At 42.4% G+C, this 20,783-nt stretch overlaps 1 protein-coding gene across 1 annotated transcript in view; it reads left to right on the forward strand.

The window, feature by feature from the left end:
- The window catches only part of EHD1 (EH domain containing 1), a 37,537-nt gene extending 22,505 nt beyond the window's left edge, over positions 1–15,032 (forward strand). The window contains exons 3-5 of the mRNA XM_088480018.1: positions 5,360–5,772; positions 11,477–11,641; positions 13,113–15,032. Of these exons, the coding sequence (XP_088336144.1) occupies positions 5,360–5,772; positions 11,477–11,641; positions 13,113–13,637 (1,103 nt within the window). The 3' untranslated portion in view covers positions 13,638–15,032. The remainder of the gene's footprint in view (positions 1–5,359; positions 5,773–11,476; positions 11,642–13,112) is intronic.
- Positions 15,033–20,783: the final 5,751 nt, after the last annotated feature.

A 20,783-nucleotide genomic window follows, 5' to 3' on the forward strand; every position in this document is an offset into this window, starting at 1 on the left:
CCCACAAAAATTAACCCTAGTGCAAAGAGTAGAGAAGTGTGCCAATCGGGTAGTTGCCCCTTTCAACCAATTAGCTTTGAGGCCTCATTTATCAAGTACATTCTATAAATTGATAGGTAGAAGCTGTTCGGTTGCGATGAGTAACTTCTCCGCTGGCACACTTTGCCTCCCTTTTCACAGCTTCATAAATCTACCTCAAAGATTGTAAGCTCCACTACGGCAGGGACTGATGTGAATGGGAAAAGTATTCTCTGCAAAGGTCTGTAGAATATGTGTGCTCTATGTAAATAACTGGTAATACATAGGGGGGAATTCAATTCAACGCGCTATTGAATAGCGACGGGGGGACTCCCGCAGCTATTCAATACACCGCGCTGTTTGGGTATGCTAAGGATTTCTTCTCGCACCCCCCTGGGGATGCGAAGAGAAATCAGACCAAAGTGCCATCGCAGCTGTTTTTCTACATAACGCGGCGCTAACAGCCTCGCGCCCGACACTTTGGTCAGAGAATGCCGGTTACCGCGCCATAACCCATAACACCCTTGTTAAGGCGCGATAACTGGCATTCTCTGACCACACAGCACACTGAATTGAATAGCTCCGGGAGCTCGCTCCCGGCACTATTCAATTTGCGTTGAATTGAATCGCCCCCGTAATAATAGATATGGCATTTACCCAAAGCCAAGGTAATCCTGCAGGATGTATAGTATTATCTGGAAAATTTTAAGGAAAGGTCTCAGTCTTGTAGCTTTTGTTTTTAATTAGTCAGCACAGCTGATTCCTTCTCCGTGGTAACTAAATACAGGTTAAGCACAAACACTTTTAGATAATATGATCATTATGTTAAAAGGAAACTTTATACAGTTCCCTATGCAATAAAAACATCAACAAGGTGTCCAGATGTGTATGAGATGTTTGATAACGGTTTTATTACTATTCTCCATAGCATTGTTATTTGTACAGGAAACTGGAGTCAGCAGGGGACAGGCAAGCTGTTGTGTGTGCGCACTCTGGGACACCTCTACTTGTATTACAAACTTGTTCCGAATATATTGCAGGGAGGAGGTTTATGTAACACCACAGCTATAAAAGCAGGCCGAAGTGCACTTTATCTTAACTGTCTCAGATTGTTATTTTAATAATCACTGCAATATAAACTCTGCAATGCCTATGTGCCACAACTGTACAATGATACAAAGAGCAGCAAGCAGATACAAACTCATATTTACTCCAAAGACTTTATCGTGACAAATATCTGTCAATATATATATATATAATTATTATTATTTATTTGATGGCTTTTTCACAAACAATATTGAATCATTTGTACCAGTCTTTGCCCGTTTGGTGCTTACAGTCTGCATTCCTTACCATGAACACACTTTTCTACAGGCCTGTTAATCTACTAGTCTGTTTTGAGTGTGCAAGGAATCTGGAGCAGCTGGAGGAAAGCTATGCAAATATGGGGAGAACATACAAACTCCACAGTGCCCAGTGAATTCTATTATTCCTGGTCATGCTGCCCTTTTAGTCATTCTTGTCGTAGTGACTGTTATGAGTTCAGATAGCCTACTGTGACACTTTTCATTATGCTTGCTATAAATTCAGGTTTAAATTGTAAAAAAAACTCAATCGCTCATCAAAACCAGCAAAATGAACTCTTTTGATCTTTATTTTATGTTTTTTTTTTTTTTAATTTTAGCTTGTCGGCGAGAGCATAGCACATAAAAAGCTCTCTCCTGGGTAAGCTGTGTCAACAGGGAATTTTGAAGGGGTTTAGGTGTTTTTTTTGGCAAGCTACATGATGGCGGAGCCTCTATGAGGTAAAGCAATAAAATGACCTCAGAGGCGACAGTGACAGATCTTCTTTTACTTGGGTTGCAGCAACACTCAGTTTCCTAATTTCCCTTCTAGTTTGCAAGATGTGTGTTGGAACTACAGCACTAACTGTGAAATGCTTTATCTATTGCAGTGGTTCTCAAACTCTGTCCTCAGGACCCCACACAGGTCACATTTTGCAGGTCACCCAGCAGGTGCACAGGTGTGTTCATTACTCACTGACACATTTTAAAAGATCCATAGGTGGAGCTAATTATATCACTTGTGATTCTGTGAGGAGACCTGGAAAACATGCACCTTTTGGGGTCCTGACTGAGGACCGAGTTTGAGAACCTGTGATCTATTGGTTTAATTAGCTCTAATTAGTGTCCACTTCTATTTACTTGTCTACACTTGTCAGTGTGACCAGATGCACTTTATTTTCCCCAGTCTAGACAAGGGATTGGAAGTCACTGGCTGCCAAAGGTGGTTTGCTAAACAAGATTTCTCCTGTGTCTTATTTTTGTTCAAAGGTTATTGCTTAATAAAGCTAAATATTCTGCCATTTTCCGCAGTGGACAGTTTACTGAATACAACATTTTTTTACCTTATTTTATATAAAATAAGTAATCAAGAGCTCATTCAGTGGATGCTATAGAATATATGTATGACATTGATATTTGCAGGGCTCAGGTACTGTTTAATAACCCATCGGTGCATTATGTTTATATTTCCCGATTACCAGTGCCCCATCACTAAATTTTATTTAGTGAATTATTCATTGAACGGTAAATCTGTGAAAACCAGAAATTCACATAACCCATTTTAAATTAATGACATTACAATGTATTTATGTATTGCTGGTCTTAAAATGCTGTAATCAATAGCTATAAAATATTTCAGTATTTCACGTAATGTGGTGATGGTGCAGTCTTGAAGTTAGTCCACCATACCCTTTATTTATTCCATAAATGTATTAATGCTGTATTTATCAATCTCGTTCTTCTAAGTTGGCTACAGCCCATACTTTTTTTCCTATGTGAAAAGGTCAACACGGGACGTAATTCCGGGTCTTCGACCCAGGTTTTTAGCAGAAAATAAACAAGTGTTCAGCAAATTACCGGTTAAAAGTGCTTTACCCGGTAATTTCATTTCCTGTGTGACAGGGGTATAGGTCTAGAACTGGCAAACCAACCCGGCATTTAAATGCCTTGTAAAAGATGGGATATTTCACACATTTTGTGTGAAAGCAGTATTCTAGTCCGAGAGAGATTCAGCAGGCTTTTTAGTATATGTTGAGTCTCCCGTATCCAAATATTTTGAAATATGGAATATTCCAAAATACGGAATTTTTTTGAGCATGACTGAACTAGTGAAACCTTTTGCTTTTTGATGGATCAATGTACACAAAATGTTTAAAAATATTGTTTAAAATTATCTTCAGGCTGTGTGTATATGGTGTGTATGAAACAAAAAGCATTCTGTGTTTAGACTTGGGTCCCATTCCCAAGATATCTCATTAAGGTATCCAAATATTCCAAAATACGGAAAAATCCAATAGCCAAAATATTTCTGGTCCCAAGCATTTTGGATATGGGAGACTCGACCTGTACAGTAGTTTATAGGCAGTTCTGTCCCTAGTTTGGGGAGAGGTATGACTTTGTCTGATACATATAATCACCTCTGTTGTGTTATTTACTTCACTGTTTGCATTACATATATTATGCTCTTGTTAGACTCTGAGACTCCTAAATTAAATATCTTCTGTATTTAGTACTAGCAGCAGTTTCCTTGTATAAATAGAAACTGTTTTGCTTCTTGCCATATAAGGGAATCCAAATTTGACTCTTGAACTCTGACTGATTTCACATCCCACAAGGGTATAGAATATAACTGCAGAATAATATGTAACAGGAAGGAATGCTTTTCAAGTGTGGAATCTCTGATAGATTATTAGGGGATATTCACAAATCTCACAAGCACATACATTCCCGTGTATTGTACTTTTTAGTTTTAATATGTTTACTGTATATTAGTATGTATATTGTATGAGGTATTGCAGATCTGTGGTCTCCCTAGCTGTCCTGCTAGAAATTTGTCTCCACTACCCTTTATAGCAACCCCTCCCTCTTTATAGCCTCACTGCAGCACAGCACAGATAGAGGAGAGTGAAAGTTACATACTTTCTGCCATCAGTCATTGCTGTATCCACACCAAGGATCTGGAAAAGCCATCTTCATATTCTTTGTGAACTTTCTCCTTCACTGCATCCCACAGCTTTACTGATGCGACCCATACGCAGCAAGCAGAAAAACAAACCATTCACTGATTCTGCTTCTCCCCCTCCCCCCCCCCCCCTCCAATTTAACTATTCTCCAATATGTGTCCGTACATTCTGTATATGTACCAGCGATTCGCAGATCATTTTCACCAAACAGGTCTGCCAATCATGAAAGGCTCATAATTTAACTAGAAACTGTTTGCAAAATGGCTGATCGGTACTGTATACTAGCAATCTACAGCCCTGATGGTTTGTGAAATCGATTCACCGATTCCGATTGCTTTTTGTTTGAAATCTGCGATCAGTGAACCCCATACATAGAAGGTGCGTACACACTACACAATATGCTCCCTGAGCGATATCGTGTAGTGTGTCCCCGGCAGGCTGTGCTCAATGTCGTTCATGACATTGAGCACAGCTGCTGAACGATATCATTAACGATATCGTTCAGCACCGGGCTCTCTGCCCCATTCCCCAACATGCAGCAACCTGATGAGGTTGTCAGATTGTGCTGCATGTTCAGGCGATGGACAATGTCGCAAACGACCAGCAGGAGTGCGCATCGCTGGTCGTTTCCGACATAAAAGTGCACGATTACGATGTCGTAATCGTGCAGTCGCTCAGTAATATCGCCCAGTGTGTACCCACCATGACAGGGTGTGTTGTTTTTTTTTTTTAAGACAATAATTAGCAAAATGCAGAATTGCCCCAGTTGATAGCTGATGTATGAGCCCCATTACTGTGTTAGTTGGAATCAAAAGATACCTGTCCAGTTCTATGCATATTCTTAACTAATTTCTTCATAAACATTTTGCTTTCACTGCTTTAACTTTACATACATTTAAAGTACCAAACCCTATAAAGACTCTATAGTTATGCCACACTAGTTAACTTTTTAGTTCAATGTCTAGACCAAAAGTAACTTAGGAGTTTTAATGTAGCACACTAAGCATAACTTAACAAAGGACATTGCAAATTGCCCATTAGTTTTAATGCACTGGATAACTATGATATTCTTAAAGTGGCTATAGACACCTGATCTCAGACCATGAGCATGTTACTGTGTCTTATATCCTGTACACCACAAAAATATATCCTCAGCTGAACAGGTAAAATGTTTCATTCAGCGCTGAAAGGGGAAGGTGTACTACACGAGTCCTGACAGTTTTAATGATGCATCTTTCTACAGTTACAAAATATTAGATGTGGATACAACTGTATCTTGTGTACAACATGTAATCCTGTTTATTGTCCCCACAGGTTATGACTTTGCAGCAGTGTTGGAGTGGTTTGCTGAACGTGTGGATCGTATCATTCTGCTCTTTGATGCTCACAAACTGGACATATCTGATGAGTTTTCAGAGGTCATCAAAGCTCTCAAAAACCATGAAGATAAAATTCGGGTTGTGCTGAACAAGGCGGATCAAATTGAAACCCAACAGCTTATGAGAGTTTATGGGGCCCTGATGTGGTCATTGGGCAAGATCATTAACACTCCAGAGGTGGTGCGCGTTTACATTGGTTCATTCTGGTCCCATCCTCTGCTCATCCCAGACAACCGCAAATTGTTTGAAGCAGAAGAACAGGACTTGTTCAAGGATATTCAGTCCCTACCGCGGAACGCTGCCCTTCGCAAGCTGAATGATCTCATTAAAAGAGCCAGACTAGCCAAGGTGAGGCGAATGGATGTGAAAATTAGCAGTGACTATGAGCCTGGTTCAGAGATGGACGCAAAGGCGATTCGCCCGCAATACAGAGATTGTTAGCTAATACGTATGCGTATAGGCCGCACTGCGCGTGCGCAGCAATCGCACTGAGATTATGAACACACATAGGAATCCATTGCAGAGTGAGTGACAGGTTGTCAGTGTTTGGTAGTAGTGACGCGGGGTGGTCAGAGAAACACAGGCGTGTCTACCCATTTAAACGCTGTTACATGGGTGTGCATAAATTAGCCACTGCTAGAGCATACACAGCTTTTTGTGTCTGAAGAGTTCCCAAGGCTGCGGCAGGTCAGACCTGCCACAAGGGGAAGATGGCTGCCGATATTTACGCTGGTACGTGTCGTCGCACACAGGTAAGAAGGCAGCAGTGGGCGTCTTTATGCTCGGGTGATCTTTGCTAACAGCATATTTTGGCTATTGCGTATGAAAATACAGCTGCGATCCCATTAGAGTCCATCTCTGAATCAGGCCCTATGTTAAGCCTGGCTAACCTGTGGCTCTCTTGCTGTTGTGAAACTACAAGTACCAGCATACCCTGCCATCGATCAGCTGGTACTACAGCTGGAGAGCCACAGGTTGGCCAGGCCTGGATTGTTATAGCGGGTAAGGGAGTGAATTGATATTATCTTTAATATCCATATAATTGCATTATACAAGTTATTTACGTAATATACTTAAGTATACTTAAGTATTAACAGACACTGAAGGCCATATCTGATAATAGGGATAGCTAATAAGGTTGTTGTAAAACAGATGTTGAACACTTTTTCAGCTAAAAACTTCCAGTCATAAAAAGAAAAAACCACTTCAGCTATCACATTCTGCACTGCGACTCACAAATTAGTTCCTCTTTGACAACTTCTGTCCTTTTTTTCATAGACTTGGGTAAAATTAAAGGTAGTATCATGTATGATTACATGCACCCACCCTCCATTTAACTACTTAAATCACTTACTTGCATATGGATATAAGGACTTATTTGGATGATAAAACTAATGAAACCACATAATGCCTAGGGAGACCTTGTAGTCATGTACCCAGACATTTCTCATATGTAGCTTGGAATAGGGCCAGAAGAGGGATCAGGCGACGCAAGGAATGTTTGACATAGCTGTGGGGAGGTGGAGAGGCATGTAGTCAGGCCTCCCTAGTCCTCTGTAAGATCAGGGATGTCTAGGTGATGTTGCAATGATGTCACTGCAGAAATACAATTACAGTGCTATAACTGACCGTCTAGTTCCAGTACAAGCAAGAAAGGGACCCAAACCAGCACCATCTTCCCATGCCATTTCTAAATTACAAGTTAGGCTTTACTAAAGTCTGAGCTGCTGCTTTTATATGTTCAACACAGGAACGTGTTAGTGTACCAGTCACCTACACATTTGCATATTAGATGTCTGAACAGACATGAGAATAGTAAAAAAAAAAACAATGTTTAATAAAATCTGCTCACATACATGAAGTTAGAAGTTTCACGTGTTATCAGGTAGGTCTGTAAACTTAGCCGGACATCTTCCGCACTCGGCGACCAGCCGCACACCGCACTGCCTCTGGGAGTAGACAGATGACTGTTCCACAGTCTCACAATTCCTGGCCACGCCCAACTAGTTTCGTCAGAGACTTCATCAAAAAAGTCTCTGACGAAACTAGTATGTATGTATGTATGTACATACATACATACACACATACACCCCCCATCCTGACGTGTGTTACCGTACTGTGACGTCTTGGAAATGCCCAGTCCTGCATCACTTGCAATCTCACATCTCGTGAGTCAGTTTGAGGTCCGGCTAGACTGCTCATGGCAAGGCAACGTGAATTATCGGCCCCCGAACATGGCATGACATTCAACATTCCTCAATTTACGGTGTAACGGGAATACGGAAAGTGCAGCGTTCTTTAGTCTCCATGAGATATGAGAGCAAAACACCCACCAGAGTGCCCCTGTTAACACTATGACACCGGACACACTAACTCACCTAGGTCGTGATGTTAGTAATTGTACCCTGGAAGACTGCCAACATGTGGCATGGGCCGATGAGTCACAGTTCCAGTTGTTTTGGGCTGATGGTAGGGTTCGGGTGTGGCGCAGACCCCATGAGGCCATGGACCCCAGTTGTCAACAAGGCCCGGTACCGGCTGGTGGTGGCTCCATAATGGTGTGGGGTGTGTTCACGTGGAATGGGTTGGGTCCTTTGGTCGGCCTGACCATGTCATTGATCGGTAACCACTACATTGAATTGCTTGATGACCGTTTGCAGCCCTTCAAGGACTTCATGTACCCCCCCAAATATGGAATATTGAAGCAGGATAATGCTCCGTGTCATCGTCCCAAGTTGTCCAGAATTGGTCCAAGGAACATTCTGGAGAGTTCTGGTGAATAACTTGGCCACCACATTCACCTGATGTGAACCCAAACGAGCATTTATGGGATGTGGCGGAGAGGTCCATTCGCACCCATGATCCTGCAACTAGAAATATCAGGGAGCTGTAAATGGCTATCTAGACTACATGGGTCACCATCTCTCCAGATATGGAATCAATGCCACATCGAGCTGCTGAGCTAGAGGGGGTCCTACATAATAATAGGCATCTATCCCATGACTTTTGGCACTTCACTGTATGTATATGTATGTACAGATGTGTCCTCATACATCTAGTCTCTATACGCCACACAGCGCAACTTGCCTGGCATGAGTGAGTTGCCATGTCCCGTGAGATTCTGCGAGCGTCGGGGTGTCTATTTTTTTTTTTGCTGAAAACATGTCTTAAGTTGCAATGTGATGCAACTAGGATGCACCAGATGACTGTGCTGATTAATTTGATGTTCTACGCATGTACTGTATATCTGTGTACCTGTCTGTATATGAATCACAACAGAACTTGAATGGAAAAAAGCTGCGGACACTACATCATAGCACGTTGTATACAGATTCAGGGACTTAGTTGCACACAGATATACAAGTGTCGCATAGCAAATTAATCAGCCGTGTCTGCTGGTGCGTTCCAGTCGCGCTTTCGTCAATAAAGACATCTGGCGCTAGCAGACTCTTAACGGGAGCTGGTGTGACTACAGCAGTGCTGTGTAAGGACATATCTGTGCAAAAGTTTTAGGCAGGTATGGAAAAAATGCTGCAAAGTAAGAATGCTTTCAAAAATAGAAGTGCTAATACAGGTTGAGTCTCCCATATTCAAAATGCTTGGGACCAGAAGTATTTTGGATATCTGATTTGCTGCTCGGCTCATCTTCCTCTCCAAACGCTCTACAGTACATCTGCCTCCCCTCTCCTGCAAGCCCTCCACTGGCTCCCCTTCCCTTTCAGAACCCAATTCAAGGTTCTCACACCCTCGATTTCATCTCTCTTCACTCTCCTGTCCGCCCTCTTCGCCCAACTAATGCACGCCGCCTTTCATGCCAACTGATTACTTCCTCCCACTCCCACCTTTGCCCGTGCTCTCCCTCTCCCCATCAGACCCTCCACCTCTCTGCAATCATTCAAACGGGCTCTCAAGACCCAATACTTCATTAAAGCCTTCCAGCTCTCATCTGTGTCACACCGGTTTGTCTGCCCCTCCCTTTTAGAATGTAAGCTCTACCCTCTTGTTCTTCTCCTTACTTTACTTTCATCTACTTCTTACTCCCCACTAGGGAACCTAAAACGTGGTTACTTATGCTCTGCTGCCTATGTGGGTGTTATAGTCGCTAATGTAGAAATGTAAAATGTATATATTGGTCTGCATTGTATTGTAAATCACTGGTCGCCTATTTGTTTATGTACTCTGTAAAGCGCTGCGGAACACTTGTGGCACCATATAAATATATGATAATGATGATGATAATATTTGCATACCATAATGAGAGATTTGGGAATGGGACCCAAATCTAAGCACAGAATGCATTTATGCTTCATACACACCTTATACACATAGCTTGAAGGTAATTTTATACAATATTTTTAATTATTTTGTGTATCAAACAAAGTTTGAGTACATACACAAAATAAATTTTTCATAAACGCAGCCTGAAGATGACATTATACAGTATTTTTAATAATTTTGTGTATTAAACAAAGTTTGTTTATATTGATACATCTAAAAGCAAAGGTGTCACTATCTCAGTCACTCTCAAAAAAATTCTGTATTTCAAAATATTCCGTATTTAATAATATTTGGATATGGGAGACTCCACCTGTTATTTTTATTTTTGTAAATTAACACAAAGTGAATAAACAGAAGAGAAATCTAAATCAAATCAATATTTGGTGTGACCACCCTTTGCCTTCAATACAGCATCAATTCTTCTAAGTTCTCTTGCGCACAGTTTTTGAAGGAACTCTGCAGGGAGTTTGTTCCAAACATCTTGGAGAACCACAGATCTTCTGTGGATGTAGGCTTGCTCAAATCTTTCTGTCTTTTCATGTAATCCCAGACAGACTCGATGTTGAGATCAGGGCTCTGTGGGGACCATAGCATTACTTCAGGACTCCTTGTTCTTTACACTGAAGATAGTTCTTAATGACTGGCTGTATGTTTGGGGTTATTGTCCTGCTGCAGAATAAATTTGGAGCCAATCAGACGCCTCCCTGATGGTATTGCATGATGGATAAGTATTCTTGTATTTCTCAGCAGTGAGGATACCATTAATCCTGACCAAACCCCCAACTCCATTTGCTGAAATGCAGCCACAAACTTGCAAGGAACCTCCACCATGCTTCACTGTTGCTTGCAGACACTCATTTACTGCTCTCCAGCCCTTCGGTGAACAAACTCACAGCCAAATATTTAAACTTTTGACTCCTCAGTCCAGAGCACCTGCTGCTATTTTTCTGTACCCCAGTTCCTATGTTTTCATGCATAGTTGAGACGCTTGGGCTTGTTTTCACGTCAAAGGTATGGCTTTTTGGCTGCAATTCTTCCATGAAGACCACTTCTGGCCAGACTTCTTCGTATAGTAGATGGCTGTACCTGGGTCCCACTGGTTTCTGCCAGTTCTGAGCTTATGGAACTACTGGACATCTTCCGATTTCAAAGGGAAGGAAGCATGATGTGTCTTTCATCTGATGTTTCCTTGGCTGACCACTGTGTCTACGGTCCTCAATGTTTCCCGTTTGTTTTGTGCTTCTTCAAAATATCTTGAACAGCACATCTTGAAAACCCAGTCTGCTTTGAATTCTTTGCCTGGGAGAGACATTGCTGCGCTCAGTCTTGCCATTGTGTATGATCTGTGACAACTGCAACCTTTGTAGCAGAGTTTAACTTTTCCTCATCCAATTTTAAACCTCCTATACAGCTGGGGTGCTCATGTTGTAGAGGAGGGGTTTTATTTTGTGTGGGGGTGGGGTTTTTTTTTTTTTCTAATTTTATTTTTTGCAGCACAAAAAATATTGCAGTCCTCAAGATCTCCTATCCCAGGCTATTCAGATAGCTGGAAGAATTAAGATGTTTCCACTCAAAATACAGTTGTAAATCACACGTTTTTGCATGTATGTTCTTATTTTTGTGTTCAGCTGTAATTGAGGCCCTTAATATTTAACCTGGTTATGCTTCTTGCAGAGGTACCAAGGTCGGTCTTCGCTGTAGAAAATGGATGATCTATTCTTAATGGTCAAATACCAACCTCTGTTGTAATCTGCCTCCAATGTCTTCCTTACAGGTCCATGCGTATATTATTAGCGCATTAAAAAAAGATATGCCTAATGTCTTTGGCAAGGAGAACAAGAAGAAAGAGCTGATAAACAACCTGGCTGAGATATATATGAAAATAGAAAAGGAATATCAAATTTCTCCTGGAGACTTTCCCAGTCTTAAGAAAATGCAGGTGAGACGTGATTTCCCTAGAAGAATGTTAGTGGCTTTATTGTCCTGGGAAATCTTCTAGTTCAGTGGTTCTCAAACTCTGTCCTCAGGACCCCACAAAGGCCACGTTTTTCAGGTCACCCAGCAGTTGCACAGGTGCAGTCTTTACTCACTGACACATTTTAAAAGACCCAAAGCTGGAGCTAATTATTTCACTTGTTATTCTGTGAGGAGACCTGGAAAACATGCACTGTTTGGGGTCCTGAGGACCGAGTTTGAGAACCTATGTCCTAGTTTATAGCAACTTAAACTCACTGCTCCTATAAAAGAGCACTTTGTAGCAACTAACAAAGACCCTTTTATTATTCAAACTTTTTGGTGGCTTTGTTGCTGCCTAAAAGGAGTTTTATATGAACTATGGGCCTGATTCAGCACCGATCGCCGCTGCGTAATCGCATGCAATGAAGCTGCCATAATATGCTAATGTCTGCCACCACTCAGCCAGCATAGAGACACCCACTACAGCTTTTTCACATTCGTAATACCTTGCAGTCCTGCGTATACATTGGTAACATCGAAGCACATCGGCCCATCACGCACAATTACAGCAGGCCTGACCCATTGCAGAAATTGCAAGTCTCGTCACACGCACTAAGTACTGCCCCCTCCCCCCCGTCACCACCAACAAATGCTCACGGCCTGTCCCTCACTGCGATGGACTCCTGTCCGTATGCTTCATCGCAGTGCGGTACATGCGCAGTACGCAACATTCGACCGATCTGCGTACGATCCGTGCTGAATCGGGCCCTATATCTTTTCCAGTTCGTAAAGCGATATTTCATATTTGAAGGAGTTTAGTTTGGCACTATACACTACTTATACTATGAAAGGGTAATTCAAGGAAAAAGATTTTTTTTTTGTTTTTATAAACCTTTAACAGTGTAGCTAAATGTACATTGTCTGGGTCACACTAGTTCAAAGCAATCTATTAAAGGAAAATAGAATAGCTAAATCATAAGCTGCTTATTTTGTACTGCGAGGTAGACACAATCTGTATATTCCCTTTTCAAATATCATGGCAGTATTTTAATATAAACTAAATCAAGCTTACAGATGATATTAAGGTGCCCCCATACTACAATGTGTGTGTTCACTGCAACCGTCAAGTTTGTTTCCAATTTCAGGAAGTTGGGTGTCGTCATTCATAGTTCACACTAGTCTGTGTGTGTTCAGTGTGTTGCAAGAATACCAGACTAGGTGGATACACATTATAAATACTTTGTATTGATTTATATTCCAAGATCTACTACAGATTCAATGTTCCATTAATTCACTTGTATAACCCACAAAGAGAGTATGATTTCTGTCAGTGTGCACTTTGAGAGATCACCATGCCAATGTCAGTTAGTCAAAAACAGCTGAGAATGTAGACGGAAACCTGTATGTTACTTGACGTTCTGCCAAACATCTCCCTTGTGTCTAATCTTTTTCAGGAAGTCCTAATGACACAAGACTTTACCAAGTTCCAAGCTTTGAAGCCAAAGTTGCTAGACGCAGTAGATGACATGCTGGCAAATGACATTGCTCGGCTTATGGTTATGGTTCGGCAGGAAGAGTCGCAGATGACAAACCAAGTGGTGAAAGGTGGTGCATTTGAGGGAACCATGAATGGTCCGTTTGGCCACGGATATGGTGAGGGGGCTGGAGAAGGCATTGATGATGTTGAGTGGGTAGTAGGCAAAGACAAACCAACATATGATGAAATCTTCTACACTCTTTCACCCGTCAATGGAAAGATCACAGGTGCCAGTGCCAAAAAGGAAATGGTGAAGTCCAAACTCCCCAACACTGTTTTGGGTAAGATCTGGAAGTTAGCCGATGTAGACCGAGATGGTCTGCTTGACGATGAAGAGTTTGCCTTAGCAAATCACTTAATAAAAGTAAAGCTAGAAGGGCATGAGCTTCCAACAGATCTGCCCTCTCACCTAATCCCACCATCAAAACGTGGAATAGAGTGACCAAAGCAAGCTCGGCTCTCTTCTCCTTCAGTCTTCCAATTTTTGTCTTTCTTAAATGCTTCCCTTGAAAGAACTTCAACATCAGGGATGAGACGTTAAAAACCTGTAACTTTATTAATGTATACAAAGTCTTATAACACAGCTTTAAATAAAATAAACAATATTGCTTTATTGAAGGAGCAACAGTAATATGTCAATACAGTAAACAATGATCTTAGATTTGTTGTGCAGCCTAAAAGTGGTCATTTCGTCTATCACCAAGACCACATCTGGCTAAAGGTAACGTGATGAACTTAGTAAAACTGGGTTCAGCAATATGTGGTGGAACATCAGCTGCTTTTTGAACCGTCTCGCACACTTCTGTTTTGACGTCATGGAACTTGCATAAACTCTTAACATGATCAGTTTAAGTGGTAACCTCACAACTGGCCCTATCAAATTGCTGTATTGCATTCTGCTATTGTTCAATGGACCCTTCTTTGTATAACTAGGTTGGCGTTTATTGAGTGGTGAAGATGAAGGACTTCTAATACACTGCTTAGGGGCACCTGACAAGCACCATATTACTGCCTTATTCTTACAGTTGTGGCAAGTCAAATAAATAACAGGAGAAATCAGAGTTCATATGATGGAACACAGATTCTTAATTGACATTCATTTTTCTAATAATGAATATCTTTTATAAGTCCATCTAAATTCTGTACCCTGATTGTATTGCCATGCTAAACACTGAAGCTGCTAATACGTTTAATAGTCTGTTTAATGCCAAGAAATGTTTTTTAATGTACCATTGTCATCTCCCCAGTTTTGTTCTTGTTTTATTTGTAAAACTGTCCCTGACAATGATCACGGTCTTCCTTGTTTGGCTGAATTAGAACCACATGAATGACCTTCTCCGTCCACTATTGCTCCAGTATTAGATACAGAATGCTGCGCTCAACTTTTTCTGAATTGCTCCCAACTGAGGTTTGTTTTTCTCTTTGTAGCATAAGTATTGAAGATAAACATTTTAAAAATACAAAATATATATGAAATATCTAGAAATAGAGGGGAGAATGCTCTAATTTTGAGAGATATTTTGTTTGATCTGAGGCTGGTGCAGTTTTTATTCAGTTTTTTTCATTCTTATCTGACTTCAATTGGAGAATAAGACAAATAACATATTACTGCACATTGTCATTATAGTGTTGCCAGCTCATCCCTAAAGGGAACATATTATAACCATAGGTACTTGGAATCGGTGTTTGAGCTGCAGGAGGATGATGAAATGCAGGTTTCCAGCAGTCATTTCACCTGGTTTCAATTAGCCTATCACAGAACCTGTGTAGTTATTGCACACCCTATCTTGTCCTCACCCCCCCTTCCCATTATTCCTAAATATTATATAATTCCAAACATTGTTGCATTGTGTTTTTTATATTCTAATTTCTTGGTAATTTTCAAGTTCTATGTTTTCAAACCATGAGTGTTCCCATGTCTGCTTTTCCTGCATGTCATAGTAACACCTTGGTTGTGTATGCATGTAAGAGGCTGAATATATTGTGTATGAGGAGGTGTGAGGGACCATAATAAGAGTAGAATAATTTAAGGTGGTAAAATTTTCAACTGTAATATTACAGATACATTTTTTGGGAGGAATTTGACCTGGTATTTGATTAACATACATTTTACACACATGATAAAACCTGAGTCTTTGGACACCGCAGCGATGCGAAAATATGGTCATGGCACAGGAGGCGTCTGAAGGCAAAAGGCGTCCACTGCTGGCATTGCAGATGAGTGTTGCATCCGAAGATGCAGCATCAGATTGCCATTGGCCATCTGAGTAAGCCTAAACTTATTTGGGATGGCATCTGGAACTTCTCAGCCCGGGGGACAGGAAATCTGCATTGGGTGATGCAGACCCTGGCCTCAGCATGCCTACAAAAGGGGGTTACATGCCACCTGTTTTGTAATGAGCTCACCATTGCCACCTCCGCCCCCAAACGGATTGACATGCTGAGGCTTAGTGGGCACTGCAAATGATCCTGCGAACACTGATCAGCACATCTGCAGTACAGATCCTGCACATTCACCGATCTGTCACCATCGGGTTTGTACGCAAATCATTGGGCTTCCGTACCACTCAGGCCTTCGTTTCTCTATTCTTTTTTTCTGCCTTAAAGTACACTGTTTGACTGAGAGTACAGTTTAAGACTGAGTTTTGGTAACAATAACCAAATTTAATATATTACATCTCTATTAGGCGTTATTTTATTAGGGACGGCCATTTTCAATTTGCAGTGGCAGGAGTACAATCTACTGAGCTGAGATTAATAGAGGATGTCTACTAGCCTTTCGATAAAGATTGTAAAGAAAATGTCAAACTAATGGTCCCCATACACTAGCGACGAATTGTCTCGTTCCTGCGATCCAGAGATGCCTGTTTGCAGGATCAGTGAAATCTAATCACAATATGATCGTGATTTGGTGAAATTTAAAATGGAGAATTTCACCGAACCTCCGCTAGATCGCAGAACATCGGTGGCTGTAGGTCGGCATTTCTGTTTCCATTGCAGGATCGCGCAATCCGTTAGGTTATGGCCCCTCAACCTGCTTTCTTATCCTGACCACCTGGTCATAGGTACTTATGTTCTCTATTCTGCACTTTGGTATTCCCATGGAGGTGGTATTAGGGCCTGATTCTGAGGTGGGAGTAAAGCAAAAAAGAGCAAACAGCAGTCCCCCTGGACACAACCTGTTACAAACAAGGGGTGCAAATGTTTTTTTTTTTTTTGCATGCAGGTTAAATACTGGCTGTTTTTGCATGAAGACCACAAATATTGTGAAGCTTTATTTTACACCGCAATCTAGATATGAGTTTGGACACACCGCTCTCACATCTACATCTTTCTGCACCATCTCCCCCACCTGCAGTAAAACATGATTAGCCGTAACTCCCAACATGACCCATTCCAGGAGGGACGAAACGCTCTGTTCCCGGACTTTTCTCTTAATTTATGATTACTGGCACCTGTGTTGAACCACTTAATTGATCAGAAAGGTGTTTCAACACAGGTGATGACAATCATAAATTAAGAGGGAGGTCCGGTAACAGCATTTTGTCCCTCCTGGAATGGGTCATGTTGGGAGGTATGGATTTTCCAAGGTGCACAGTTACATGCTCTTTTTTGCTTTACTCCTAACTCGTACTCAGGCTCTTATTCCGCTGAGTCTTGCACTGTTATTCAACAGAATCCAGACTGTAGGGACCTACTTTATAGTAGCTACCACTACTTATTTCATTGTAGTCGGAATGCAGAAAGGTAATCTCATTTTGCATTCACATTGTTAATTTTCCATCAGTTGCAAATAGTGACTGCATGCCTACACCATACTCTTATGGTGAATACACACGGTACAACCTGCACAACCAACGATATCGCTGATAGATTTCCCTTCAATTTTCTGTAGTGCGGGCGAACGATTTTGGGTGTACACACTGATAGATGACTTCACTGATATAGCTATCATAGATATCTATTAACATGCAAATCGTGTTAAAATCGGCCAAGTTGTCCTGCATGTACGGACAACCGTAGATATAGTTATCGTCCATGCGGGTATGCGCATCGTTATTCGCTGCATAAAAATGTAACGATTTATCGTTGATCACTATTGTTCGTTAAAATCGTACCGTGTGTGCGTACCATTACTGAACCTTGTCTGTGACTTCACTCCCACTGCCTGAGTCCTGGCCCTCTATTCGTACACAAGTAATGCTTACAGCTGAAAAAAGACGTGCAGTGCAAAAAGGTGCACATTCGCACAAAAGAAATGCATGTTGTAGCTAAAAAGCCACAAATTATGTTTATATCCAACTCAGAAAAAGTCCCTTAGTGTATAATTTAGTAAGCCCAGCCCATACATGTACTCCCCCTTCCTTTCCATGTCTCAGCATTGGGTGATATCAATTATTTACATAACAAATTAAAATTAATTTGAAATATAAAAGACAGAGTTCAGGCCTCTCAATTAGGTGACTGCCTACCAGGAAAAGTCCTAGTAAAGTGTATCTCAACACCGGATAGGACATAAGACCTCATTCTGAGTCGGTCGTAAGCCTAACGACTGCAAAACTGAAAAAGGAAGCAATCGGCCGGCCGGTCGCAATCAAAGTGACGCCCATACGTGAACAATGCACCTCCTCTAGCTAGCGAGTGATAGCAGTTAGCGTCAATCGTTGTCAGTCGCTGTATGTTAATTTTCTTCTGATGGTTGCGGCCGCTTGTGTTGTGTGCAAATTACACCAAAAATTAACAAAAAACGCATCGAATAAGCCATCCCCATGAAATATATTTATTCTTATTATTTGCTAATGCGAACGCAGCTGAATCAATTACAAGCCAATTAGTGTTATTAGCTACAACAAATGATTATTAGCTGCTTGCATTGTGTGGTTCAAAATAGAAACATCAATCCTAACATCAGTAACATTCGATAGCTTGAGAGAGCACGTACCCAACCTCAAGCTGTACTATCAGCCAGGCCTCGAACCTGCTCGCAGAGTGACGTTTTACTACTTCCGGCCTTCTATGTCTGTCGTAGCAGGTAATTTATGTACGCCCCTAAAACGCCCTGAAAATGGTGGGGGAACGCCTGCGTTTTCAGACCACTACCCCCGTCAACACCCACAAACGGCCTTTCATGTCAATCAACTCTCGGAAGCCACTTCCTGCTCGTAAGCCATACGATCGACAGCATTTTGGATCGCAAGGTCTCGTACGCACATGTGCACAACTAACCGTACGCATGCGTTGTTTGGAAAATTCGGATGCGTACGACCGAGCGGCCGCTTACGCCCGACTCTGAATGAGGTCCATAGTCCGCCAAGAACAGGCTGAATACTTCATGGTACAGGTTCTCAAACTCTGTCCTGAGAACCCCAAACAGTGCATGTTTCCAGGTCTCTTCACAGAACCACGAGTGAAATAATTAGCTCCTCCTGTGGATCTTTTAAAATTTGTCGATTAGTAATAAAGAAACTAAAAAAGATTGTTGGCTTTGCTTCAGAGTGAAGCGTATTAAAAATGACTACAATATAATAACCACTTGACTTTGAAACAAAATATTTAGACAAGGCTTCTCTTAGTAAAATATAACATTTAATATACATATTCAAAGTTAGCAATTTTGACACAAATATAACAAATCTACCACATAGTAAAACATACATTTCTACTCCAGGGTCCTTAGGGATACATTGGGGTATAGGCTTGGCTCCGCCATGGGCACCACACAGTTAAACTCTTCATCACAGCCCCTGAAGATCTTCAAGAGCAGTAACATGGACAGTCCAGCGGACGTCCATGTTACCGCTCCGACACCCCCGCTGGCGCCGACCACCGGTAGTGATCCGGGGAACTCGGCGGGCTCTGGGGGGTTCCAGCTAGCGGAACCCCCGGGGGCCTTGGACAGGCGCCCACTGTTATGCAGTGCGGCATCCCTAGGGCTGGGGGCTCCCTGGGGACGGCAGTATAGCGGAGCCAGGCACTGAGCCTGCGCTCACACTATACCACCAGGGATGCGGGGCTGGAGCGTTATGGATGCGCTCCAGCATCCCGGGGGCTTAATGGCCTGCCAGGCTAGGACGCCTTCCATGTTCAGTACAGGAGGCTCCTCCCCTCACTGCTCACAGGCGCCTTACTCTGAGGTTTTTGCGGGCTGAAGCAGTGATCTTCTCCGGGGCCCGCCTCCCTTCATTCCTCCCGCGGCTATCTTAGAGTATGCTGTGGATGCAGGGTGCGGAGCCTGGGTGCCCCTTACATACCTCTCCTATAAGGTCAGAGTATGTAACTCTATCGCTACCGGGCTGCTGCTCAGTGTAGGGGATAGTACATTTAGTGCAGATAATTTTCTGCATTGTATGTGACCTTTATGCTAGCGCTGTGTGTCTGATTCTTCTCTCTGTCAGCCATTTTACTATCCCTATTCTACCTCCTGCTCAGCCCTCTCGGTGCCGGTACTGTCAGGGTGGGAATCTGCCCCACAGTTAAAAAATGTATTACTGTGGCAGAAGTCACATACAAACATGTCCAGTGAGGATTCTGTGTCCATGGGTGCACCTCTCCTATTTTCCTGCTCCAGATGTAAAGCAGGTGTGGGGGAGGGGGTGGTACTTCAGGATGGTTTATGTACTGCATGTTTGGCCATTCCTGCTGTACCCAGCACCTCCCAGGAACCACCTTGGGCTTGTTTTGCGCAGGCCTTGAATGTCCTTGTAAATAGGTTGACAGTCCCTCCTGAGTTTCCACAATTAGGGTTCGCACAACAGGTGGTAGTCCTGTCTCCAGTACTAGGGGTTCAGGGGCCGATGGTAATGGCGCAGTTCCCCCCGCAACAGGTTCTTGTTCCAGGAGACTCTGTTTGGTCTAATTCTGTGTCAGCTACGGTACAGAATACTGCTGAACAGGATTCATCTAGACCTGTTAAGAGGCCATTATTGTCATATCCATCCACACAATATGATGATGACGGGTCATCTGATGAGGGTGAAATTCTAGATTTGTCTGACACTGACACCCCTCAAACAGGGGCGGAGGTTAAATTTAGTATATATATATATTCCAGGTCTCATGCGGGCGGTCCGTGCGGCCATGGTGATTACTGATGATAACCTACCTGCAGCACCTACTCATGCTTATTTTAAAAAGGTTAAAGGTGCTGCAGCAGTTTTTCCTCTATCTGGCCAGTTAGTAGATCACTTGGAGGAGTCATGGAAATCTCCGGGAAAAAGATTTCAGCCTCACAAGCGCCTGGCCCGGAAGATTATTTCACTAAATGGGAGCCTCCGCCTCAGGTGAACTCTCATGTGACGCGCTTAGTAAAGAGTGCGACTTTACCTATGCCATCCATGTCTTCTCTGACGGATCCTACAGACCATAAGGTGGAGGTGTGCCTTAAGTCTATTCTCTCGCCGGATGAGCCACCAAACCAGCTATGGCAGTCTGCTGGGTGGCTCAGGCTATGGAAAGATGGGCGGACGCATTGGAAGCATCGTTTGCTTTGGAGGGTACCAATGAACAGGTTGTGTTAGTAGGTAACATCTGGGATTCCGCTACGTACATTAACGAAGCGGCCTTGGATTTGAGCCTTCTTACCTCTAGG

The sequence above is a fragment of the Taudactylus pleione genome, unplaced genomic scaffold, assembly GCF_031769625.1.
Source record: "Taudactylus pleione unplaced genomic scaffold, aTauple2 ptg000250l, whole genome shotgun sequence".
Classification (NCBI taxonomy): domain Eukaryota; kingdom Metazoa; phylum Chordata; class Amphibia; order Anura; family Myobatrachidae; genus Taudactylus; species Taudactylus pleione.